General features: G+C 44.2%; 1 protein-coding gene across 2 annotated transcripts in view; it reads right to left on the bottom strand.

Annotated features, from left to right (window-relative positions):
- The window catches only part of TTLL7 (tubulin tyrosine ligase like 7), a 233,242-nt gene that overhangs the window by 51,014 nt on the left and 154,802 nt on the right, over positions 1-27,426 (bottom strand). For both annotated transcript variants that reach the window (XM_082265320.1, XM_082265319.1), the window contains exons 16-17: positions 25,004-25,141; positions 13,824-13,904 (exon numbers count right to left, since the gene is read on the bottom strand). In XM_082265320.1, coding sequence (XP_082121446.1) covers positions 13,824-13,904; positions 25,004-25,141 — 219 coding nt within the window. The remainder of the gene's footprint in view (positions 1-13,823; positions 13,905-25,003; positions 25,142-27,426) is intronic.

Below are 27,426 nucleotides of genomic sequence, written 5' to 3'. Positions count from 1 at the left end.
CTCATTCTATACAGTTCACGCTGTGCATGCCAGTTCTTAACCTTCTGTCTGTATGTCTCAAGATTAAGATTAGTCAGAGCAGGCAACGTTTTCCCAATTTTCAGTTGTCCTGGTTTGGTGATCCCGTGCCCCCCTGTACCCTCATTCTCCTGTTCTTCTGGCTTTCTGCTGACATAATATTCTACAGACTATGTATTCAGACACCAATTATGGAGAAAGTTTAGTGTATTTTTAAGCACAAAAGTTGAGTTATTACAAGATTTTTTTTTTACCTTCAAGTCATTTTTAATGTGACCATCACATTTAAACACATATGCTTCACCAATTGTACTAAACATAGATATTTGTAGATTATCCATTAAAGACAGCATAGAATAACCGGGGTCAGCAGTTTCTTAGATGCTATAGCCACCTTGCCTGGTACCAAAATTTATTATAAGGGAAAAGCGTCTTAAAGCATGCATATTTCACATTGTTATGTTTGATCAAATCTGAAACCTTGTTTATGTACTGAGCTGCAGCCACATGACTATTATTTCTGTTAACAAGTGTGTGCACCTACAACAGTGTTCATTTTTATGTCAAATTTAGATTTAGTTTTAGTCATAGTCTTTTGACTGAAATGCCATTTTAGTTTTCGTCATCTGCATTGTTTTAGCCGTCTTTTAGTCGACTAAAATCCCCAGTACATTTTATTTTACTAAAATCGAATGGGTTTAGTTAAATTGTAATGCATTATTTAGGCATTTCTCTAGAATTTCCAAACAAATTATATATTCTTAGAGTAAAAATCTAATAACATGTTATTATTCATGGTATTAACTATTAAGCTTTGAACATGCACTACAGACACAGATATAGTTGTTGTGATATATAACGTCTTTATAAATAAAACAAAGTTTCATAAAGAAACAAAAATATTGCTTTATGACAAACAGAAATGCCATTTTTAAAATATAAAAAAGAAAAAAACCTATAAACTTTGTAGCACTGTCCCTGTAGAGCTTGCTGTGTGATGACTTGTTGGGCCTCCTCTGATTACCTGTACTCACTTCACACATCCATCCTTACTCCCAGTGGCTCCTTACCCACTTGCCGACCAGTCACGTTGACTGTACTGCGGCAGAGTGGCTCGTTCCCGTCCAGCGACGTAGACCTACGTTGCTGGACTCCTCCCCTTGCGTCTCCCCGGAGGCTCGCTCCCGCTGTATTCAGTTACAGCGGGAGTCGGGTCAGGGGAGGAGCGGCGGTGATCACCGCCGCTCTTCCCCGATCGTCGGGGATCGAGTGTGGAAATCCGCCCGCTTGTGTAAACAAAGCGGGCGGATCTCCTAAGTGACAGGCAGGGTCAGATTGCAGGGTTCAGCATAACTGAGCTGCACTTGAGCACATTGATCAGACCTCACTAGCAGATCTTGCTCTCTGGTAGGCAGTAAACAATATAGATTTACCTGGCAACCTTTCAGGTAAATCCAAAACTATACTCTCTCTAGCACCTACCTAGGAGGGTGCTACAACTGTACTGGCTGTAATACCACTGCAAATATTACCTGAATATATTACCAACAATAAATATTCTTTTAGCAGCTTAGTAGATGCCCTCTACTTATTCTTATATTATTATTATTATTATACAGGATTTATATAGCGCCAACAGTTTGCGCAGCGCTTTACAATGTGAAGGAAGACAATACAGTTACAATACAGTTCAAAACAGGAGGAACTAGAGGGCCCTGCTCGTTAGAGCTTGGTAGTGCAATACATGTTTAAACTTTAATGTACTATTATTTTAGGCTGGGGATGGAATTGTGTTGCCGATTTAAAAAGGCCAGCAGAGGGCGCCAAATAAATAGTGTGAATGAGTCAAATGTGTGGAACTGCATAGGAAAGGGAAAGGACTGATGAGAGCCTCTGTCTCTCAGCCAATACAGCTTGCAGACAGAGTTAGGGGGCTGGTTTTAACAGACAGACGAAGCTCTGATGATACTGGAAGTTTAGGTGCGTAAACCACCCTCCCTCACATTTTCGTTCCGTTTTCATTCACTAACGAAAATTGGAATTTGATTTTTGTGATAGTTTTTGTCAATAGACCTAATTCGAATTTTATTTTAGTTTAGTTTTCATCACTGCAAACATAAGGCTGACGAAAATTATGATGAAAATATTTTCGTTGATGAACCTAACACTGACCCACACTGAGTGGCCAATTAATGTATTGCCAGATTTTAACTAAAAGCTACCAAAGCCTAACATTTTATAGTAGTATTTGATCTGTATGAAGCACTCAAACAAAAGCCAATAAATGTTTGCTTTCAAAAAGTTTAGCAATTCTTACGAATTATTATCTTAACTGCTGCAGCCTCCAGGTTCCTGTGTGCTGCCTCCTAAACTTCCAGTTGGGGAGTGCACACTAATCACTGCATCCCCACATGGTACTTTCCCTGACCCCCTTCCTTGGGGCTAACTGTGCCTTATTACCAAGGGTCACTGCACATGCATGCCACCTCAGTTTCCCCTGGCTCTGTGCATGTCGGTGCATGCAGCATCATTGGACTCTCCCAGGTGCGTGCATGTAAGAGTGGTCAATGGAACTGTGGAAGCCAATATAGCCACCCGAAAACCAAGGATCTGGGGCAGTAGTCAATGTACTGGTTTATCTAGGAAGAGATGCAAGATTTTGAAGAAGCGGATGCACACAAGGTAGGTACTGAGGTAAGCTGCTGTAATTGCGTTTAATATTTCTGTGTTTAGTAATACTTTAAGAGAGGCATCAAAAGCATTTTTACATTCTCTTTCTTATTGCTTTCTATTTCAGACACCTTGTTACATCTGAATAGACAAGATATCGCCAGGACAGAAAGTGAGAGGGAGTGAGAACTTCTACAAACAGACACAAGCAGCAAAAGCAACAACAGAATCTGTAGCCTTTTCATACCAATCAAAAATGTAAAAAAATGATTGGCTGGAATGAACTTTGACATTGAAGTATAGGTGTATTTTGGAAAGTGCAATTACTGTATCAACTCACTTATGCTCTGCTCCATGGCCTCTGCTTAGGTGTTGATCCTTAGTGTGCTGCCCATACTTGCAAAATAAACTTCTATAGGGCCCTCTCCAAAGCAGATATGATCCTCAGAACCTAATGAGAATTTGTTGTGGTGGTGGGGGTTAGAGGGTCTAGACTAGCATGCTGGGAAGCAAGGGTGGTAAGCGCACTTAGTTTGAAGGTGTTCTTATCCTTTATGCATAGCTGAAATGTTTCCTGGGCTGCATTCACAGTTCAAGGATTTTTTGCATTGGCTCAGATTGCTCTTCTAAGCAGGTTTCAAATTGATTTGAAAACTAGTACGGCACACTCTTGTGTAACACCCAAGACTACAATCTATTCCAATAATATGGAAAAATTGTTCCGTTTACTAAACAGTTACGGATGGATGAAAAATTAGATGACAGTTATGGTCCTTCTGGATATATTCAATCATCCCAAATTAATTGCATGTGGCTTGTCTGCCAAACAGAGATGGCAATGGAGCAGGCTGGGATATGATGTCTCGTGTGGCACTGAGTGAGGTTGTGTTACACTTCAAATTAAACTGGAATCATTCCCGAGTTCCTGGTGGAAGGCTTTATCCTTCTTCACCACTGACTCATCAGGAGAAAAATATATTTTCAGCTATGACTATCAGGGCCATAGACATACGAAGAAGAACACTGCCTGATCAAGCTGCTTCTTGGCTGGATCTGATGACAATCTGCTGTCTATGGTAGAAGCAGACAACGGCCTGTCAAAAAAGAACTGAAGCTGCCTTTCTTCACTTCCATCCTATCCCCCTTCTCTTTGTTCAGTTAGGCAGAACTAAACCCATTGATTTAACTGTTTCCCAAAACAGTTACATTTATACATTCATACTGTGAGTGATAATCGTCACAGTTGCTTGTACCCTCAACCAAACTGTCAAGCCATAAAATGGCTGGTGATATAACTGATCACATGTGCAGATTCATAAAGAAAAATATGGCAGCTACCTTGGCTGTACAAGCTGGGAGGGTTTAGTCCCACTTTAAAGTGGAACTATGGGAAAAATGGGTAACTAGATGTCCTCAGACTGATGGGAAACATCATTCAACCCACTTTCTCTTAGGTTAGATTGTCCTAGACGGAAAAGGAGTAAAAAGGAAACAGAGAAGTGTGACCTTAAAGGGGTTGCAGGAAGGGATGCTCAATCTGATAATATAAAATTGAAATACTTTATTGAAAATAGTAACAGGTTACATTTAGTGCACTTCCCACAACGTGATATAGTGACACTACTGAGAGACCAGACACAGGAATACTCACAAAAACGACAGCATAAAACCAACACAGAGACAGTCACACACGCGCCACCTGTCACACCACACTACTGGGGAATCACAGAGCCAGCCAGTGGCAGTATATGGCCCTTTAGGACCTAATTTACTGCCACAGTGGCTGAATGCATGCCGGCATGCCAGAAAAATAACTAGTATGTGTGTAATTGAGGTAAAGCCGGCAATACAGTGTGTAAGCATACAAGTCCATGTATATCAGAATAGCATTGGAAGTGTAGATAATCACATGACTCTCTTCAGTTAATCTGGTTTGAATCAAAGAACAGTCTTCTGATTTGTAAACAGCAATACTATCTGGTTATTGGGATTCCAGAGCTGGTTGCTCACAAGGTTTAGAATAATTGTTACAGCAAGTAGGCATATGCATTCATATGGATCCCTATAGGTCATTCCGTGGCAGCACTGAGCAAAGCAGTGAGATCTCAAAACAGTCTATGATTATGGATGTATCACAGTGACCAATATATATCGAGATGAGATTTCACCAGTGAATACTTGGCAAGATGCCTGATCATCCGGAGTGACTGATGGGGGAGACACGGACCCAGCCGGGAAGGAGATTTTGCAGGTAAGTACACCTTAATGTCCGTAGTGCTGTGGCGGGGAGAGACGCTGTGTACTAGGACAGCGAGGGCTCACATCAGGTAAGTCTCTATACTATAGGGAATCCGGGCAGCAATCCGTGTAAAAATAACCTGTCATATTGACTTAGGCAATTTGCTTACCCCATCCCAGGAGTGTTCAGCCACTCAGAGATCCCTGATGGTCACGGCCTTTTCTCTATCCCCTTCACGGAGTCAGATGCTCCTCCACCGGTATTGTGGGTTTATTCCCGAGAGGACATTCAGAAGTTCCCGCGGTCTTCAAACTCCCCCTGTTAGTGTTGTGGATCCGGTTAGTCACATCCGCCGGTGACGGTGCAGGCCATCCCTGTCACTAGATTGTCCTAGACCCACCAGCCTGTGACAGGTGGTTTGGTGACATCAGAATATCCACTATGTACAACCAGAGACAAAGCAGCAGGATGGATGCGCAGCATGGGACCCGGAAGCTAGTGAGAATCACCATAATAGCGGTGTTTACTACAGTGAATACTGGCTTTTGGAGGGATCCCACAGGTACAGTTGTGCTCAAGTTTGCAGATGCTTGGGGAATTGGTAATATACAGTATGTACCATTTTTAAAGAAAACATGAGTGAGCAGGCTTTTTTTTTTATTACGTTTTATTTATGGGATTCATATTTTACTGTAGGTCATAACAGAATGGCACAAGCCTAAAACAAAGCATGGCAACAAGTAAACAAATTAATTGCCCCCTGTTCAAAAGTCTGCATCCCCTTATTGCTTAATACTGTGTATTGCCCCCTTTAGCATCAATGACAGCGTGCAGTCTTTTGTAAAGTTGTCTATGAGGCAAGTAGTATAGCTACCCATTCATCTTAGCAAAATGCCTCCAGGTCAAGCAAAGTCTTTGGTCGTCTTGCATAAACCGCACGTTTAAGATCTTCCCAGAGTGGCTCGATGATATTAAGGTCAGGAGACTGTGATGTCCACTCCAGAACCTTCACCTTTTTCTGCTTTAACCACTGCAGGGTCGACTAAGGCCTGGTTTACACCTGTGTAGGATGCAGTTCATGCATATTCCATGTGCATTTTGCTTTTTTCAATACACATTTTTGATCTATTGAAGTCTATGTAACCAAAAACACAACCTGCTGGTCACTGGCCATTTCCATTAAATGCACAGATGTGAACGTGACCCATAGGAAACCATGTTGAATGAACATTAGTGTGTTTCGGCAAAACTAAAAACACACTAAAAAATGCATTGGTTTGAACCAGGTCTCAGGGTCCTTGTGCTGGAAAGTCCAAGAGTGTAGAAGAATGCAAATTGTCTGCCACTATTTTCTGATAACATGCTGCATTCATCTTGCTAAAATTTTCACAAGAATCCATGTGCCTTTAGAGCTCACACACCCCCAAAACATCAGTGAGCCACCACCATGCTTTACAGTGGGGATGGTATTCTTGTCGCTATAGGCCTTGCTGACCCCTCTCCAAACATAGCGCTTGTGGTTGTGACCATAAAGCCCTATTTTGGTCTCGTCACTCCAGATTACAGTGTTCCAAAAGATGTGAGGCGTGTCAAAGTGTTGTCGGGCCTTTTGTAACCAGGCTTTTTGTGGCATTGGCATAGAAAAGGCACCTTTCTGGCAACTTGACCATGCAGCTTAATAATATTCAAGTATCTTCGTATTGTGCTCCTTGAAACAATCACACCGTTATTCTCCAGAGCAGCCTGTATTTCTCCTAAGGTTACCTGTGAGTGTTTCCCTGTAACCCAAACAATTCTTCTGGCAGTTGTGGCTGCAACCTTTCTTGGTCTACCTGACCTTGGGTTGGTATCAAGAGATGCCTGAATTTCCCACTTCTTAATAAGTGATTGAACAGTATGATTGGCATATTCAATGCTTTGGATATCTTTTTATACCCCTTTTCATCTTCATGAAGTTCAATTACCTTGTTACTCAGGTCTTTTGACAGTTCTTTTCTGCTCTCCATGGCTCAGTATCTAGCCTACTCAGTGAATCCACGTGAGAGCTAACAAACAAAACTCATTAACTATTTATACACAGACAATAATAGGAATTTAAAAAGCCATGTGGGAAATTAACCTTTAATTGCCATTTTAACCCGTGTCACCTTGTGTGTCTGTACCAAGACCAATTATTCCAGGGTATGTAAACTTTTGATTAGGGCCAATTGGGTGATTTCTGTTATCGTTAGGATTTAAAAATGAGCCAAAAACTATGTGATAGTAAATGCTTTCATATGAGCTCTATCCTTAAATAAAAGTTTTTTGGCAAAATCAGTCATGTTTTCAATATCAATGCCAAAATTTCACAATTTCTGCCAGGGTATGCAAACTTTTGAGCACAACAGTATGCTATATGAATAGTTACATTGATCCAAGCTGGATCAAATGAACTATGTAAAAAATGCCACACCTAGATTTCTTCTTGAATACCGTCCCACAGCATACATGCAGTCAGTGACCTAAAGAAAGATACTTGCAGTGCGGCTCAAAGCAGAGTCAGGAATGTATCCCTGGATCCCAGAAGACAGAGTGCCGGCATATCATAATACTAATCCAGAGAGCAGACAAGTGAATAGGAAGGATCGCCTCTACTCCCGACCAGCCTGTGTAAATAGACAATAAAGAGAAGTCTCAGCCCAGGGGGCGTGGTCTAGCGGAGACATGTAGGCTGAGGCCCCTCCTCACTGTTTATGTACATGCAGTAGATGATGTAAAAAAAAAAGTTGAGTCTGCATACTTTTCCCTAGGTCAGCTACTCAGATTATACTAAAGTCAATAGATTAGCATGATTGCCAGGCTACAAGCATTTTCAAAAGCTCAACCACAGAAGCTTACAATTTATAAACTTTAAAGTGGTTGTAAATCTCTGAAATTAAAAATAAACAAATCATATCCTTCTACAGTGTGTAAAGTATTTACTTGCCTCAATCCAAAGCACCTAGTGTCATTTTTCTCTGCTCTGTCCGCCCTCTGCTATCTGAATTTCTAATTGTTCATGCCAACACAAACCAATCCTAAGAGATGGCCCCTGCACTCCTCCAGCCCCTGCGACTGACAGCCTCAGCTGTGCATGTTTCCCCATGAGACTGTGTAGAAGGGGGTGTGGTCATTCCCTCCACTCAGGTCCCAGATTACACTCCTCTCGATGCAGTGTGTGAAAACAATTCCCCACCCCCTGCATTCTGAAGATTAAAAAAGCTGTGCAAATTCTGGACTTTGAAGGGCTGTAGGGGAGAGGGGGCTGCATATAAACAGGTACAACCTATGTAGGAGAATCTTTTTCATCTCTGTATATTACCTGAGGCCAGTCACTTCAGTGGGTATATGTAAGGGTGTGCAACCACTTGAATATAGAGATAAATATGTACAAGTTATAAATTGCATCATGTAAGGCAATCTGACTGCCTAGTTGTTTTTTTTTTTTTTTTTTTTTATATATAGCTCTGTGAAGACTCATAAAACTGCTAACACTGATTTACTTTCATGAGAACTGGATGGAATAAAATTAATATTATAGTGTGCATATCATGTGACCTGACCTGGGTTATTTAGGATCATGGTGACCTCAACAAAAACTAGCAATCGCTTGGCTTCCCAAACCACCAGGGAACTGAGATATAAATATAAACCATTAAAATACAGACATGAAATCTTCCATATTATAGACACTGGCAAAACAAAAAAAAAAATGATTGACAACATTTTGGAATGTGTATACAAGCATTAATTGTTCTATCCATTATAAGCCAGCATTGGCAATAAAATGATAGCTATATTCCAGTATGGTTACATATATATGATAAAATGCGTTATACTGTTCCTCTAATTATTCCCTCTTGAAGTTGAACCAAGTCTTGTCCTCCTGTGTTCGATGGCTTACCAAACCCGGCGAGGCCAGTCCGGAACCACTAAGATGACCGGAATCCCTTCTGCCTCGATCCTGTGTAGAAGTCTTGGCAGAAGCTTGAGAGTAGGGAAAGTGTGAATCAGACAATACTGATACACCAGCACGTCTGGATCCCGTGACCGACCACAAACCTCTGCACCTTTCTGTTGAGCCGAGGCGCCAACAGATCCACCTCGGGGATGCTCCACTGGAGACACAACTGATGAAACACCTCCGGATGAAGGACCACTCCCCTTGGTCCAACGCCTGCTGGCTGAGATAATCTGCCTGCCAGTTTTCCACCCCGGGAATGTGTACGGCGGAGAGGGCTGGAACAAACCGTTCTGCCCACCTTAGAATGACTGCTACCTCCAGAGCCACCAGGACACTTCTTGTGCCTCCCTGGTGATTGACATAAGCCACTGGACATCCCTGAAGTCAATCCGTCCAATGGTCCAATGGTCCAGGCACAGTCTGATTGCTCGGAGTTTAAAGACATTGATCGATAGTCTGGACTCTTCCAGTGTCCAGAGCCCCTAAACAGAGTTTTTGCTGAGTACGCTTTCCCAACCAGACAGGCTGGCATGCTGACCACTGTCCAATACAAGGGGAGGAAGGATTTGTCAAGCTGAAGTGCCAGAGAACGAAGCCACCATTTTAGGGACTCCTTCCATCCCCGGATCAGCCGAATCTTATGGTCCAGAGACCATGCAGAGTCTTGTCCCACTTGGCCAGAATCTCTCTTTGCAGTGACCTCGTAGGGAACTGTGCAAACGGAACCGCCTCAAAGGTAGACACCATCAGGCCCAGCACCCACATGCAAGTCCGGAGGGATGATCATCTGCTGGACAGCAGGAGGCGAATTGCGGCCTGCCGTTTCTGGAGTGTGTCCAGAGGAAGGAGCACTCTGGCTAAGGCCGAGTCCAGAGTCAGACCCAGATAGTCCAACTTTGTGGATGGAACCAGAGCAGACTTGTAGAAATTCAGAATCCAGCTGAACTCCTTCAGAGTTCATATGGTGATTCTAGGTTTTCCACCACAGCAGTAGGAGACTCCGCTCGCAGAAGGAGGTCACCCAAGTAGCCCAGTACCGCGATCCCCCATTGGCGTAACAACACTTTTGTGGAGACCCGAGGAGCAGAGGTGAGACCAATGGGTAACGCCACAAACCGATAATGCTCTTCTCCTACGGCAAAGCGGAGGAAGCGCTGGTGACCGGCACATATTGGAATGTGAAGGTAAGCATCCTTGATGATGATAGGGGCAAGAAAATCCCCCTGATGCAGAGATGCCACCACCGTGCGAATGGACTTCATCCTGAACTTCTGCACCCGCAAAAAGCAGTTCAGCACCTTGAGGTCCAGGATTCAATGCACTTTGCCTTCCTTCCTGGGAACTGTAAACAGGTTTGAGTAAAAACCCTGAAAACGTTCCGAAGTCGGAACTGGGACAATCACCCCTTGAAGTAACAGGTATTGTACCGCCCCAAACAGACCCTGTAAGCGATCCGGGGACAGGCGCAAGTTGGAAGGAAAGAACCTTGCCGGGGGACAAGAGCGAAACTCGATCTTGTAGCCATACCGAATGACTTAGTGGACCCACTTGTCTTGTACCAGGGAAGTCCACGGGTCCAGAGACCAGCAAAGACGTCCCCCACCCCCGATATGGGTGAGGGTGCACCTTCATGCTATAGGAGGCTTGTCCGTGGGTCTGGAGAAGCCCGCTCTCGGCTTGCCAGACCAGGTTCGTTTGGATCCTCCAGAGGAGGCCCTGAAAGGCTTTGAACCCTTGTCAGTCGACCCTGAGGGACGAAAAAAACTTCTTGTGAGCCGAGAAGGAGGGCCCACGTCTATGCTGAGGGTCCTTTCCCTTAGTAGCCTGCGGAAGAAAGGTACCCTTTCCCCCTGTAAGACCTTTAATTATGTCATCCAGGGTTGCTCCAAACAGGTGATCTCCTTGAAAGGGAAGATCAGCCAAGGCCATTTTCGAAGTCTGGTCTGCAGACCAGGATTTGAGCCAAAAGACACGTCGTAGGACTACTGCCGAAACAGAGAGCTGAGCCACTAGGGGAGCCGCATCCAAAGAGGCATCACAGATAAACTGCAGCCCCTGGACCATATGGTCCGCCAGTTCAGCGAAGGCAGGGAGGAGCTGTTCTCCCTCCAGGTCACGGCGTAAAAGCTTAGCCCACTCAGACACAGTTTGCGACACCAGGGCAATGGTAAATACAGGCTTCAGTGCCGAACCAGCCAGAGTGTACATATTGCAGGCCACAGCCTCTGCCTTCCTGTCAGCCGGATTCTTAAAGGCCGTGGACTCTTCAACCAGAATCATGGTTTCCTTGTTCAAACTGGAAACCAGAGAGTTTACCACCGGTGGAACAGTCCACTTCTTAAGAAAGGACTCCTTATAGGGGTATCGCCTAGCAAATCGCGGGAGGCAAATCAAGGGGACACTATGGTCGTCCCCACTCTTTAGCGACAATTCTGTCAAAATAGGGAAAGGAAACACCTTTGCCTCTCTGGAAGGCTTGTGAGTGCCAAAGGGTACCTGCGCCTCTGTCGCAGCTGCGTCCTCAATTTTTAAGGTCTCACGTACAGATACAATCAGTGCTTCCACCCACGCCTTTTTGTGCATGGTTGCAGATGTGGAGGAATCATCCTTTCTATCTGAGGATTCTTGGGCGCGTGGTTGCAGACCCAGCAGGGAGACCCACGTCCGTGGCGGCTGAATCAGATTCAGGATCTGATGAGACCAGACTCACCATTCAGCAGAAACAGGCACCCACAGCCACCTGGATACTCTGCACTCCACGCGTTTTTGGGGACACTATACTATTGGGGACACCAATCAAGATACTGATCTGTACAGACACTATGTACTAGTAATAGAGGTGATCAGCGACTTATAGTGTGACTGTGATAGTGTGGTGGACAATCTGGGACAAACTAACACTGGCTGAGAGCGACACTAACTTACACGGACGTTGCTAGTGACAATACTGTACAATGTACTAAAGACACTGGCTGCATGAAAGGAGTGATTAGGAGGACAATCAAGGGGTTAAATGTGTGTCTAACAAATGTATGCAAGTGTATGTGTGCTGCTTTAACTTACAGATCTGGCTGGAGTCTCTCCTTGCTTTCAGTTCTGAACAGTAACTGGTTCAGAAGCGCGTGCCCTCTGCTGATCTGTGCTGTAATTGGCCACAGCCGATCTGCAGGTATACAGCCAAAATCATTGTCTGTAACCTGCTGACAAAATCCTGCTGTGTCTAATCACAGCACAGATCAGCAGAGGGTCCGCGCCACTCTGAAACAGGAAGTTTACCTCGACATACGGGTAAATTTTGGTGCCTTGGGGAGCCACCTGCCAGCAGTAAATAAACTGCCGGCAGCCGATAAGCGGGTAAATAATGACAAAGGTATCCCCAAATAAACAGACCAATAGTGAAAATGTAATCATCGCTCCGGTCCATAAGGGGTATACAAGTAAGAGCTGAGGATGTTTAAATGCAATTCAGTCTTTGCACAAAAAAAAAAAAGGAAGTGATTCAACCAATACTAATTTCTTTTACTGGCTTTTTAGAATGACAAAATCAATAATTTATAGGTTCAATGAAGGAAACCTTTGGTGGAGATCTATACATCAGACCAAAAAGAGGGACAACTGAGGAGGAAAGAATGGCAGGGATTAAAATTGATTGTAAAACTGATGATTTAGCGCAGTGGTCTCCAAACTGCGGTCCAGGGGTCGGATGCTGACCTTTGCTTGCTTTTATCTGGCCCTTAGGGCACTTTTCCTGCCACTGAGGAAGACACTATTTCTCCCACTGACACCAGCAAAGGGGCATCATTTCTGTTACTGACATCAACAAAGGGGCACAATTCCTCCCACTGACACCAACAATGGGGCACTATTCCTCCCACTGACACCAACAATGGGGTACTATTCCTCCCACTGACACCAACAATGGGGTACTATTCCTCCCACTGAAACCAACAATGGGGTACTTTTCTTCCCACTGACACCAACAATGGGGCACTATTCCTAACACTGACCCCAACAATGAGGTACTATTCCTCCTACTGACACCAACAATGGGGTACTTTTCCTCCCACTGACACCAAAAATGGGGTACTGTACCTCTTACAGACATCAACAATGAGGTACCATTCCTAACACTGACACCAACAATGAGGTACTATTCCTTCTACTGACACCAACAATGGGGTACTATTCCTCCCACTGACATCAACAATGGGGTACTATTCCTCCCACTGACACCAACAATGGGGTACTATTCCTCCCATTTACACCAACAATGGGGTACTATTCCTCCCACTAACATAAACAATGGGGTACGATACCTCCCACTGACACCAACAAAGGGGCACTATTCTTCCCATTGACACCAACAATGGGGTACTATTCCTCGCACTGACACCAACAATGGGGTAATATTCCTCCCACGGACATCAATAATGGGGTAGTATTCCTCCCACTGACTTCAACAATGGGGTACTATTCCTCCCACTGACACCAACAATGGGGTACAATTCCTCCCACTGACACCAACAAAAGGGCACTATTCCTCCCATTGACACCAACAATGGCGTACAATTACTCCCACTGACACCAACAATGAGGTACTATTCCTCCCACTGACACCAACAATGGGGTACGTTTCCTCCCACTGACACCAACAAGGAGGTACCATTTCTCCCCCTAATACCAAAGATGCCAGCCCCCCTAAAGTCTGAAGGACAGTAAACTGACCCATTGCTAGAAAGTTTGGAGACCCCGGGTTTAGCATATACTATAAAAAAATCAACAATTTTTCTACAGAATATTGTTTTAGGATATTTGTCTTTCTGTTCTGCTTTCTCCTGAAAACAAGGCAGTCATTCCTCCTTCCCCTGTATGATGTTAAAAGCCTAACAAAACAATCATATGCATGGCTCTTACCTTTTTCTGCTTCACTGAGTCAAGTTTTATCAGCCAGTAAGAAGCCACTTTGGGTTTGTGATATCGCCAATTTTCCATTATCTGTAATAGCCAGAAAATAAACATAACAGTTAAACTCTATATGAGCCCAAATATTTTTAAATCCATTTTGTGTGACATTATCACTGTACAGTAATCCCCCGCTACATCGCGGTTCAGTTTTTGCGGTCCTGGTAATTCGCGTTTTTTTTTTTTTGTAATGTTATTTTACTATATAAATCATTAAAAATGAAAGATTTTTGTGTTTTTCATAGCTCTTGCTCTGTCTCTAAGTATATTTTATGTGTTTAAATGAGTTTCTATTGTTTTAAAAGTGTGTTTAAAGACCTTAAAATGCTTCTACACGTACAGTGACAGTAAAAAAATCATGCCTACAATGCATTTTAATAGGGTTTTTCTATTTCGCGGAATTTCACTTTTCGCGGCTGGGTCCGGAATGTAACCCCCGCAATGGAGGGGGGTTTACTGTACTGTACATAGCCTGTGCAGAGAACAGAGCCGTGGGAGGGATTCAGCAGCTCCACCCTCTATTAATGAGGAAGTAAACTCTGTTTTTTTAATCTTTTTTTTTTTTTTTACCTGCAAAGTAAAGGCATAATGTGCTAGTATGCATTGCATACTAGCACATTATGTGACACTCACCTGCAAACAAAGCCCTCATCGTCCCCGCTAAAAGCCGCATCCATCTTAGCCTGTCTTCCTTCCGGGTCTGTGGACTCTGGCTGTGCTACTGGCCGAAACTGCGTGACATCACTCCCACGCATGCATGCGGTCACGGCACAGGGCTCTGAAGAAATGACATGAGCAGCCGTTCCTTCAGAGCGCATGCGCGGATGATGTCATTGGCGCATTATACAGTAAATATCTCCTAAACGGTGCAAGTTTAGGAGATATTTACAGTACCTATAGGTAGGCCTTATTATAGGCTTACCTATAGGTACAATCAGTAGAGGTAGGTTTACAACCAGTTTAACTGCCTGCAGAAAACAATAGGAAGGGGTGGAGACAAGACCAGTCACCCTGCACAAGGAGAGAGAGCAGCAGTGAGCGGTCTTTATTACAGGAAGCTCCTGCACAGGGTAAACATTCAGGAGTTGTTTCATGCTGGATTATTGCACAGATATGAAAGATATACTAAAATCTCTTGAATTTGGACATTTATTTAGCTTGGATTTCAGCTTTAAAGTGTAAAACAACCCATTCAGTTTAAAATAAAAATGAAAGGCAAACATCTGTGTAAAGCAGTGTCGTCTGGTGCATATGGGGCGCCGCCCCCCCTATCCATGCGTTCGTCTCCCTAATCTACATGCGGGCGCCGGATGCATGTAGTTCAATGGGGCTTTTTTTTTTTTAACCATGTGATTAGAGCCAGAGGCTCTCACAGGCTAAAAAAAGGGTGGGCTCGGGGCGCAGAGCACTGCGCCCCAAGCCCACCCAGTTGTGTGACAATAGCGAATGAAAATTCGCTATCGTCACACGGATCCTCCTCCTGGCCAATCAGGAAGTGGGTTCTGAGACCCGTTTCCCGATTGGCCAAAAGCAGAAGCCACGCCATTGGGCATGGAGGAGGAGGAGGGAGGAGACACAGAAGACAGGGGGACGAAGCCGCCACCTCCATCGCTGATGTCCAGGCAGGGTGAGTGATCCTGTCCTGTTCTGGGGGTCCAGTCCTGCTGTGGTCCGGGGGTGTGCGGCCTGGTGTGGTCTGTGGGGGGGGGGGCATGGTGCGCTCCGTCTATCCACCCCCCTCCCCCCCGACCCATGGAGCACCAGCCGCCACTGGTGTAAAGATATATAAAAATCATCATGAATAATTTTTTTCCCCTTTCTTATCACATTCCCTCTGTTCTCAGCTGCATAAGAGGAGAAAGAACTGTGCACTAAGCTTTACAGTGAATAGCTGTGCAGGTGGGGCATGTCAGTGCAAGTGTCATCATTGGAGGAAAGAAGGCTGAGTTCCCAGCACAGCTAGAGAACTGACCATGCTGTGCTCTATTGCTTAGTGTGGTCAGTTGTTAATAGGAAAGCAGAGGGACTGGCAGGAACAGCAGGGATTTCACACAAAGAAGGCAATACAAAGAGAACAGGATACTTTTTTATATCAGTACATGGTACAGCAGGCACATATTAGGAATATGAAATGCTGGGGTAATAAACGCTTTAACAAATTCAACTAATACAGCCAATAATATCTAGCTGTTTTCTAGCATGTGCAAAACTAGAGCATATCCCTCACTGGTTGGTAAAGATTCCCTACTTTTTGTATTCTGCTTTTGTACATATGGTCTGTTAATCCTTAAGGCAAAAATCAAGACAAAATAACAAGATAAAGATTACCAGACCATTAAAAGATTGGACACAGGAAAAAAGGCAATGTTTTGCATCACTGCATTCTTTATCCTTAAAGCAAACCTGCACTTAGACAAACACGTGTCTGCCACTACTGACATCCTTTTTAAAATCCTATTGCTGTTTTTTTTTTTTTTTTTGGAAACAGCATGGAATTTATTTTCTCTTCTTGCCTTCAACTCCAACTGGGGAGATTTCCCTTTATGTTTCTTGTAGACTCAACAGGAAGTAAGAGTAAATCTCATCAAAGTGAGAGAAATCTCCTATCAAGCTGGCCATACAATATTCAATACCATTGCACATTCTCCTTTAGCTATATCAAAATGATACAGTATGAGGATAAACCTAAACAATCCATCCAAAAAAAAAAGTTTTTAAAATCAGTAATCTAGATTGCAGTCACGATTAAATCTAGGTTTACATCTATGCAGCTGCACTTGATGCGTTTTTTCCAGGCACGTTTTGCAGTTCATTTTGCATTTTTAAATCCTTGTTTTTTATGCATTTTTGCATGCAGTTTTCATGCGTTTTGCGCTTTACATTTTTTTTAAACACACTGTAAGCACACTGTATGTAGCTGGTTGCTAAGGAGCGGGTCAGGAAGCCGGCTGCTGCGTCCTTAACAAACGATGAGGGCTCCCCACTGACAGCTGAATGTAAAAAGAAAAAGTTGGCTGCAAAAAACAAAAATCATGAAAAAAAACTTTGTGCCCCCCCCAGGTTGATGGGGACAAGGGCCCCTTTCTGACAACCCTGGATGGAAGGTTTAACAAGGGGACCCCCAGATCCTGCCCCCCCATGTGAATGTGTATGGGGTACACCTACCCATTCACCAAAAAAAAAAAGAAGTGTAGTGTTGCAAAGCACAAGAGACAAGAGACTTCTGACAAGTCCGTTATTATTGTCTTCTTCCTCCAGCGTTTCTTCATCCTCTCCTCTCTCCGGTGTTTCATCTTCCTCTTCGCTCCGGTGATATCATCTTTTTTATTCGTCGCCGCTAAAAAAACAAACAAACAAAGTCTTCCTCTGTCGCTGTCTGCCTTGGTTGTGTCAATTCCCACTGTCTGCCATTTCTTATATAAACAAGGGGCATGGCCATCCGGTGACATCACCCTAGGTACCCTACCCTAGTGATGTGATGCAGCAGCCGCCGCGGTGGACAAAGAAGACGACATCACCAGAGCGAACTGGAAGAAGAAACACAGAAGGAAGAAGAAACACCGGAGGGAGAAGAAACACCGGAGGGAGAAGAAACACTGGAGGAAGAAGAAACACTGGAGGAAGAAGAAACACCAGAGGGAGAAGAAACACCGGAGGGAGAAGAAACACCGGAGGGAGAAGAAACACCGGAGAGAGAAAAGGATGAAGAAACACCAGAGGAAGTAGACATGATTTTTATTTAAGGACTTGTTAAAAACCATCTCTTGTGCTTTGTAACACTACACTTCTTTTTTTTGGTGAATGGGTAGGGGTACAATGTACCCCATACTCATTCACATGGGGGGCCAGGATCTGGGGGTCCCCTTGTTAAAGGGGGCTTCCAGATTCCGAAAAGCCCTCTGCCCGCAAAAATCAACAAATCCTTGCATATAATAGAAGTGTATGTATAACCAAAACATTTTTCTTTATTACTTTTAGATAGAAGCAAATTTTTCTCTTAGACAGCTGTCCCCAGAACAGGTGTCCTCATTGGAAGAATTCCCCTAATTTCTTTTTCTGAAGGCAACTCAAACATTTTGGATTTCCCTCCACTCTTTTTACTGGTGACAATGGTCCTCAGTGTGTATTGAAAGATGAAACTCCCCAATAAGGATACCACTAAATAGCGTGAGAGAGGGTCTAACACTCCCCTGCTCTATCCAAAACCTAAAGTAGTTATAAAGGCAGAAGGTCTTTTTACCTTAATTTATTCTACGCATTAAAGTAAAAAAACCTTCTGGGTGCAGCTCCCTCAGCCCCCCCTCCCCCCACTTTTTTTTACCTGAGCTCGATCTTGATCCAGCAATGTGCATAAGAGCAGTGGCTCTTCCAGGTCTCTCTCTCCACACTGGATCACGCAGCAGCAGGAGCCAATGGGGAGAGAGCAGAGCCAAGCCATGCTTTGTTTGTGAATGGACAATGTCAAAAGGCTTGCTCTTGGGGTTACTTGGGGGAGGAGCCAGGACCGCCAGAGGAGGGCCAAAAAGAAGAGGATCAGGGCTGCTCTGTGCAAAACCATTGCACAGAGAAGGTAAGTATAACATGTTTGTTATTTAAAAAGAAAAAGAAAAAATACGCAAACCTTTGGAATCACTTTAAAAAAGTTTTTGCCTACAGATACACTTTAAATCTATAATCGTTTGCTTTATATATCAATACATCTATGAAAATAAGCATCCCCGCTCTTCTGTGAACATGCAGTTGCAGGCCGGGAAATTACCTAGCAGAAGTTTACTAGGTGGCAATCGGCCGGAGTGACAGCTTCCTTACAGGTTTGTTCTGAGCCAAAGTTCAGACCAAACCCAAGCTCATCTCTAGTCTTAAACATTCCTTACTTCGTCCAAAACTAAAAAGAAAAGCTTTGATTTTGCATATACTTAAACACACTTCTATGTAATCTATGGCAGTCAGAATCCAAAGACCACCTCCAAGAGCTAATGAGAGAGTATTTTAGGGACCCCTTGGTTCAGGGGCCTGGCTAGGGCCAGGAATGGCCTTGCCGATGTTTATTGGGTGGCAGTGGGCTGGAGTAACAGCTTCCCTCCGGGTTTAATCCAAGCCAAAGTTCGGACCAAACCTGAGCTCATCCCTAATCTTAACCATTCCTTACTTTTTCCAAAACTAAAAAGCAAAGCTTTTACATACGCTTGCACACACTTCTATGTAACCAATGGCAGTCAGAATCCATAGACCACCTCAAGGGGCTACCGAGAGAGTATTTTATAGAGCCCATACATGCTTCAGGAGCCTTGCTGGGACTGTGAAAGGCCAGGGGCACCCTTGGTCATCATGGAGGACACTAAATTGCTACAAAGATAAAATATCAAAATATGAAATGAAGATTATCCTTTCCAATACCAAAAGATCATCTCAGAAGCACCTTGAAGAATTTTACATGTGTACTCATAAGGCTGCATTTGAGATTACTATTGCTTTTTTATATCAAGAAGCACTTGTTGGATTTTGGAAATGCTTAAATATTGGACTGTGTATATTTTAAATCCTGATATGGTGGCAGTAAGCCAAATTGTGAAGGTAGAATAAGCCTATGCGCTGACCATCGACCAGATGTAGTAAAAGGATAAAAGAAATATATAATAAATTATATAGAGTAAAAATACTGAAAAATGGGGCCCAGAGATAAGCAGCCAATTCCTAGCAGTGTCGCCACATACATAAAGGAAAATAAAAGTGATAAATAGAACCGGCGCTCAATCAACTTATCAAGCCAAATTGTGGGCCAGTAAAAAAGGAAGAAAGGGCGAAGCGCCTCTAAGTGCAGTATTTTATTGAAATGTAGGCACATAAGATCATGGCAACTTACAGGATTAAAAACGTATAATCAGCTCGATGCGGAGTCAAGCGGTGAGGTGTCCATGGCGCCACTGCCGAGAGGGAGGAAAAGTTGGAACAATCCTGTCCGGTGGATGGATTCGGAGGACGGAGAGAAGCCGGCTACTTTCTTCCGGGACCGGCTCGTGTTCTCGCGGCAGGCTGGAACGCAGGCTGGGACGCAACGTCAACCGTATGACATCAGCAGGGTCAGGGTGCACACGACGCGTTTCAGAGCATGCGCCAAGCTCGTACGGAGCATGCGCGCTCTTTTTTCAAGTGTTCAGGTACAGTGGCGCCATGGACACCTCACCGCTTGACTCCGCATCGAGCTGATTATACGTTTTTAATCCTGTAAGTTGCCATGATCTTATGTGCCTACATTTCAATAAAATACTGCACTTAGAGGCGCTTTCTTCCTTTTTTATTGTTCACAGACTGACTTCCTGTGTGGTGGAGCCGGCCCTTTGTGCAGATGAACTTCACTTTCCATCTCCACGGTTCATCTCACTCATGGACTTTACTATTAGCATATAGGTAACCCCATTGTTTTCCCAGTACTTTATTGCATTATCGTATATTTGATACATCTTCACACTAACCGCATTACTACTGGACCAGAGCGCCAGCTAATCTCCCTTTTTCAAATTGTGGGCCAGGAGAAGAGGTGTATCGGGATTCTTTATGTGGTAGCAGATTATATCTGGTGATGGGGAAAATAGAAGACTAAGAAAATGCTTCCTCCTGTCTGCAGCAGACTTATAACATCTCAGCCTCAGCCAGGCAAAGACACTTGACTAGGGTTTAGAGGTGTCTTTCTAATGATAAAACTTACAGCTTTCTTGAAAAATGATACTGTTGATGTATATTGTGACACACCAGGTATTTTTTTTTTTAATGCAGACTTGTAAAGTTACTTGAGAGGTCCACTTTAATAAACTGCCAAAAGTAAAACAGCCTAAGAACACTGTGTATTTGGCCCACAAAGTTGTACTTAACTGGCAAGGATGCCAATAAATAAACAAAATGGTTCCATAGGGCTTAGCAAACTTCGGTCATACACACAAATGTGGCTTGGTATGTTTTTCACGCCAACAACTTTCATTCTTGGACGGGCAGTAAAACAGACGTTCACCAAGCTTTTGGACAAGTCCGGTTCTTGACTGATTGCAGTTGAAATTTTATGAGCCACTTTTTCTATAGGCAAATTCCTGAGGTGTTAAAATGTTGAGCGCCCCAGGCAGCAAGCAACGCATTACTGGTCCCCGCAGTCGCAAACCGTTTCGCTCACGACGGCTTTCGGAATGCGCAGCCAATGATCTCTCAAGCAGTAACGGCTGCCTGGGAAATATTCATATTGAGTAAACGTTACCTAGAATGTAAATGGTCTCCGAGGTCCATTTCCTCCGGTGTTGTAAACTATGAAAATAGTTTCCTCATATCCGTATGGTAAGTTATTTGATCACAGCAGTAGAAGCATCTCATTGCCTGCTGAGAGCTTTTCTTGAAGAACATCCAGAGGTTGTAAAAAATAGAACATAAATCTTTTCTCCTTTACTTTTTGTGGAACGTCAGGCCCTTAACAATGTGGGCAATATAGTATATGCGCAGGGTTATATCCAAGAGAAAAGATTCAGCTGTATTTTAATTGTACAAGGTCCCATGTTCCTTGTGAACGTTCTCAACAACAAAAGAGGCACTCGGAAGGAATACAGACATTAGTAACAAAAGTGTAATTAAAATGGTTTTGTTTGGGGAGAGCATTCATTTGGTTAATCTGAACTTAATTATAGAGGTCACGAAATGTTTAAGTGGCAAAGAATGGAGAAAAAAAAAAAAAGCCCAGTTGAATCACACTTTCAGCATTTTACGGGAGGCTCGAAAATTCCCCCAGACAACAAAACGATACTTCTGTATATGTCGTATGCAACCCCTCTGATCACACAGCATGCCTGGGAGATAGCGGGATGTAATGTGTATTCCCATAATCATTTTATAATCACTACACACAGGGCTGAAACTCCTGACTGTGTCTATTAAACCAAAATTAGCTCTCTTTCAATTTTTTTCAAGTTCACGTTTTCCCTTTACATTTTTAAAATACAAAAGATGAAATGCTGTAAATGAGGCAGATAGTAAACAAAGCATTGCACTTGCTTTTTTTTTTTTTACTTTTAAGAGAGAAGTATGAGATTAATTTTTATTTTGGAATCATACTTACCTAGGTGGATGCAGCATCGGTCTGATGTTGCATCTGTCCCCCACTGGCTCTAACGCTGAGAACCGAGTGATCAAACGCCGCTGATCGCTTGGTGGTCACAGCTCCACGAGCAGAGAGCTGGTTACTGTCCGTCAGCGGCTCTCTGATCTGACCCCCCCCCCTCATGCTCACTGGAGCGCTGGGCTGTGGAGAGGGCAAGAGTGGCCAGCTCAGCCTCTCAGCAGCTCCAGGCATATGGTCGTGATCTTTCCCGAGCCTGGACCGGTTCTGTGACGTCAGCCGACAGCGGGCTTCAGCCTGCTGAAAAAGGGTCACAGGAGTACAGAATGAACTGAACTTCTGTGATCCACAGGGGAAGTACAGCCAAACGAGCTTTGGCTTTAATTCTCCTGCAAAGCCCAATTTTAGCTTCCCATCCCCCTCCCAAATCCCTGTCTCCGCCCCCTTGGAGCACTTTCCGCCATCTACTGTATATTTAATTTTTTTTTTATTCTGTATACATACCTTTTTTTCCTGGGGATTTTGATCTAGTCAAGTGTTCTTTTTTATTGGTTGGCGGGTCCTAAATTCTCTAAATTCCCCACGTCATTAAAGTGGTTCTAAAGGTTGTAAATTAAAAAAGAAAAAAAAAAACATGTTATACTTACCTACTCAGACTCTAGAGAAGCCAGATCCTCTTCTTTTTGGATCCCCTGTTAGCAGTCTTGGCTCCTCCCCCCTGCTGAGTGCCCCCAATAGCAAGCCCTTTGCTATGGGGGCACTTGAGACTGTCCATTCACACATGGAGCGTGGCTTGGACCCACTCCCTGCTCTCCTTATTGGCTCCCGCTGCTGTGTAGCCAATAGGGAGGCTGCTCTCCTGCACATCACTGGATTGAGATGGGGCTCAGGCAAGTATAAGGGGGAGCTGCACCCAGATTGTGTACTTTAATGCATAGAGTGCATTCATCTTTCTAATGCAACATTAATGCCGCAGACCTGCGTGAGGGGCATCTAGCTTGGCGACATGCAGTGTGGCAAAATACTTAAAGCCGGTGACCCAGTAAGGGTACCAGGAGCCTCTCATGGGCAGTGCCACCTTAACAGCATCATGGGCAAAGTAATGCACTGGAAGCCCCTACCAAGGAAAAGGTGACCTGTGACGTGCATAGAACACTGAGGCACAGCGCACTGTGGCACACAGTGGGCGTGGCTAAAAATGCCACATATTGGGCATGGCATTTTAGTCTGATCAGAAATTTAAGTCTGATTTTTACAAATGTTTTTTTTTTTATTTTGACCACATTTAATTTAATATTTTCTTTTATATTTTTCATAACGCTGGTGGGTGGCTTTGGTGGGATATCAGTCTCGCTTTTGAGACAGAGAAAGGGACTGAGGATACATTCCCCAGCTCCTTTCTCTGTAGCCTTGAGGTGGCACTGCAGATGAATGAACAGGAGACAGAGGCTCCTGTCCATTCCTAAACTGAAGCATAGTAAACACAGTTTACTATGCTCAGTTATAAATGAATACAGTGAGTGATCAGTATCAATCACTCACTGTGTTTACTTAGAAAAGGAAGGGGCTGGTAAATAATATATTTACCGCTCCCTTTCCCGATCTCCAAACTGAGGTTCCCCCTGTGGGGAGAGGAAAGGAGGGAAGCCATCAGGGGGAACCTGGGGGGTGGGGGTTCAGGCAGTGAGAGACATTTAGATCAGTGCAGCAGGTGGGGGAAATAACTGGAACCAATCTTTTGTGGCTCTCACTGCAGCAGCTGGAGCAGGAGATGTTGGCTTTCAGCTGCTGCAGTGAGAGCCACAAAAGATTGGTTCCAGCTATTTTCCCCACCTGCTGCACTGATCACCTGCTCTATACACATACCATCCCCCTGTTGGGGGGGGGGGGGGGGAGATAACTGCAATGATGTGTGCCTGCTTAGGAGATGTCTTTCAGCTGGGGGGAAGGGGCTCCAAACTCTGCCGGCTCCAACATACACACACACTTGGGATGCTATTGTTACCCTTCTTGGCACCTTAACCACATACCATAAAAACTTCCCTCCTGGCATGAAACTTTTCCTGGTATTGTGTGTAGCCTACCACCCCATACAGACTTTCCTCCCTCAGCTGACCTCTCTCGCTGCATGTAGTGTAAGGCAACAGTAGCTATGCCACTCTTTCAGGTTCTCTCATTACATGGCACTGAAGATGGGGGGGGGGGGGTTGGTCTGGCTGAGGGAGGCAGAGAGCGAGCGTGCAGGAGACTGCGGTGTATGTATTTAAGAGCAGTGACACTGCTGCTGACAAACCCCGAGATTGAGCTGTAGCAGGAAAACTTCCTAGAAAGTGTGACTGTCCCAGGTCATGTGGCCCCCTACTGGTCCTGGGCCCTCGGGCAATGCCCAAATGGTCAGTCCACCCCTGCTGACAGCCTCTGCCACAAGTGGAGATAGCGTAGTCCCTGCACTGTCTCTTCTCCCCTGCAACTATGCTCTGACGGGGAACCCTTGCCACTGAACTAACCACTTACATAATGCACGCCAAGTCCAGGGGCTTAAATAACCTCTGCCCTCACCCAAGAGGGTCGCGGAGGCCATGCAGGGCCCCAGCAGCCAATTGGACAGCTATTCTCCTGGTGACCACAGGAAGTCATAGAGCAGGGGTGTCAAACTGGCAGCCCTCCAGTTGTTGCAGAATTACAAGTCCCATTATGCCTCTGTCTATGGGAGTCATGCTAACTGCAATGCCTCATGGGAATTGTAGTTCCACAACAGCTGGAGGGCCGCTAGTTTGACATCTGTGTCATAGAGGAACTAAGTTCCTCACAACTTCCTTCTCCTTCTGTATTGCCACTTCAGTTCAACGCCAGTTACAGTAGGGAGTACAGATTGCACCTGCCTACAAAGGTGGTGCCTTTTTACCATTCATCCCTACAGAAGGTGAGTTTTGCATGACTCTGCATCAAATATCTAGCAGGCAAGATTTATTTACTTTCTTCACATGCCTTGAATATTATAGCTCTGGGTCGCAATATTCAGCAAAGACAAACTACTCACTTCATCTATAATAGAGCAAGTTTCATCCTCATCCATCTTCCCTGGGAACCTGATTCTCATGTCTCGGAGAACAAGTAGGGTCTGTCGAGTTAGTTCCTCCTCCTGGTCTTTTGTTAAGTGATGCAACCCGGTCTCATTCTGTAGAAAAGAATTTGTAGCAAGCCATTATTACACACAGTGACTGTAAATAACTAGATTTCAAACTAGATCAATTAATTACCTGGTGCCTAACCAGCGGCCCAAAGGCGGTCCTTTGGCACTTACTGTGCAGACCTCAGGGCTCCTGCAGACATAGTCTGTGTTTTCCTTAGCTAAATTCTTTTCAGGCCAGTAAAGAAAAATATTCTGGCTTTAAGTAGTTAAATTGCTTGGTTTATTTCCTTCACACTATCTCACTCCTTCTGTGCTGTCCATCCATTTTCACTTCTTATGTTTTTTTTTCTTCTTATCTTTTATAATAGATCTTGCTGAGAGAAATATTAAATGTGGCACAAGTAATTTCTAAGGGCGCTGTAGGGTGCACAAATGTGGAAAAATTGATTTGTAAAGGATCAGTAATGGCTGTAGGTTCTAGCAGGGTCTTGTACTGTGTCTCCAAATATATAAATATGATTGTCTCCTGAAACATATCCCCAGTCTCCAACAACCCCGAAAGCATGTTTGTATCCTCTGACCATCCCCTGATGCATACAGCATATCCTCAGTCTCTGACCATCTTTTGTGGAATGTCTGCAACCTTTGACCATCTCCTGTTGCAAGCTGAAGCCCGCTGTCGGCTGACGTCACAGAGCAGGTCCAGGCTGGGAAATAATTGAGACAATATAATCGGGATCCCCCACAACCCTGGATTAGCAACAGGTTTAGCCTCTCAGTAAGCCTCTGAGAGCCTGAGCCAGCCGCCCCTGCCCTTGCCCCTTTCACAGCCCAGAGCTCCAGTGAGCCAGGGGGCAGAGCAGAGAGCGGTGAATGACGGTCACCAGCTCTTTGCCCATGGAGCTCTGAGAACAAAGAGATCAGAGGTGTTTGATTGCTCGGTTTTAAGAGCTGCCTGGGGACAGATGCAGCATCAGACGATGCTACATCCACCTAAGTATGATTCTTGAGAGAAAAAAAACTACTTCTCTTTTAAGTCCCTCCATATCAAGACTGGACACCTGTGAAGGTTTTCATTTATCCAGGTCATGGTTTAGTTAAGACACTGCACGCTCTGTATCATTGAAGATGTTTTTCAGCTCATCCAAGCAGTTTCCTCAGTTGGAAACATTGCCAAGAACATGCCCCAGTATATATAGCCACATGAGTAACTTAGTCCCCTTGATCATCATGGGATTTGTCAGGGCAGATGTTGATTGTCCAAGAAGAAGATGGGAGGTGTGAAAGTTTGTGAAGCCACACTGTTCTCAAGACATAATCCAACCCAACTCCCAAAATTCATTGCACCATGGTGATGGATTATGCAATTGGAACAAGGTGGTTCTACACATTTTCTGATTCATGGACAATCAACATCCACCTTGACATATTATATGGTGATTGGATTATGGTGATCGAGTTAAGGGCCGTACACACGAGCCGGGCCATTCAATAGAAACCTGCTGACATTGGGCCCATGTGTACAGCAGCTGGTCCGACCGAAAAAGGTCTGCTGATCTGCACTCAAACAGAGCTTTCAGTCAATGGCTGAGAGGGCTAACCAGTGTGTTCTGGCGGGGGTACCATCAGTCTGTCAGAACATAATAGCTCAGTGGGGGAGATCACTGTACTAACATCGGATTGTTAGTACAGCGGCTCCTCCTGTGATCTTCAGTTTTTTTTTTTGTTCAGCCCACTGGGTGTGTAGGCTTTATTGTATTTGGCTATAAATACTGGGGTATGTTCTTTACAGTGAAATAAAGCTAAAGAAACATATTTATCATTGCAAATCCAGTTGAATTTTATGAAATACTACTTAACTGGACAATAGGTTTGCTAGAGAGCTGTGAGAAAGCGCTGTACCTAGTGCGAAACATGTCAAAACAGAATCTGTTCCTGATGGCTATTTTAATAAATGGAGAAAATTACTTTGCATCTTGATGTGCGACATTCTTGTTGCTGGTACAAATGATTGTTTTGGTAGAGTCATGCCCCTGGGACTTGAGATGTGATTGTGCAGTAGGGAGTCTGATATCACCCAGAGTGCCATGCAAAATAAGGCAAGATGTAGTCAGACCACTGGATCATACCCCTGCTAGAAAACTCAACATCTGCTGGTAACCATCCATTATTCATATGCAGTAGTTTATTTATTTTTTTTTTAATTTATTTCAGGTACTTATATAGCGCTGTCAATTTACGCAGCCCTTTACATATACATTGCACATTCACATCAGTCCCTACCCTCAAGGAGCTTACAATCTAAGGTCCCTAACTCACATACATACACA

Source organism: Pelophylax lessonae, assembly GCF_965119305.1.
Source record: "Pelophylax lessonae genome assembly, chromosome: 8".
In the NCBI taxonomy this organism is placed as follows: domain Eukaryota; kingdom Metazoa; phylum Chordata; class Amphibia; order Anura; family Ranidae; genus Pelophylax; species Pelophylax lessonae.
Note: the sequence above shows the minus strand (reverse complement) of the source record. Positions and strands in the feature narration are given on the sequence as shown.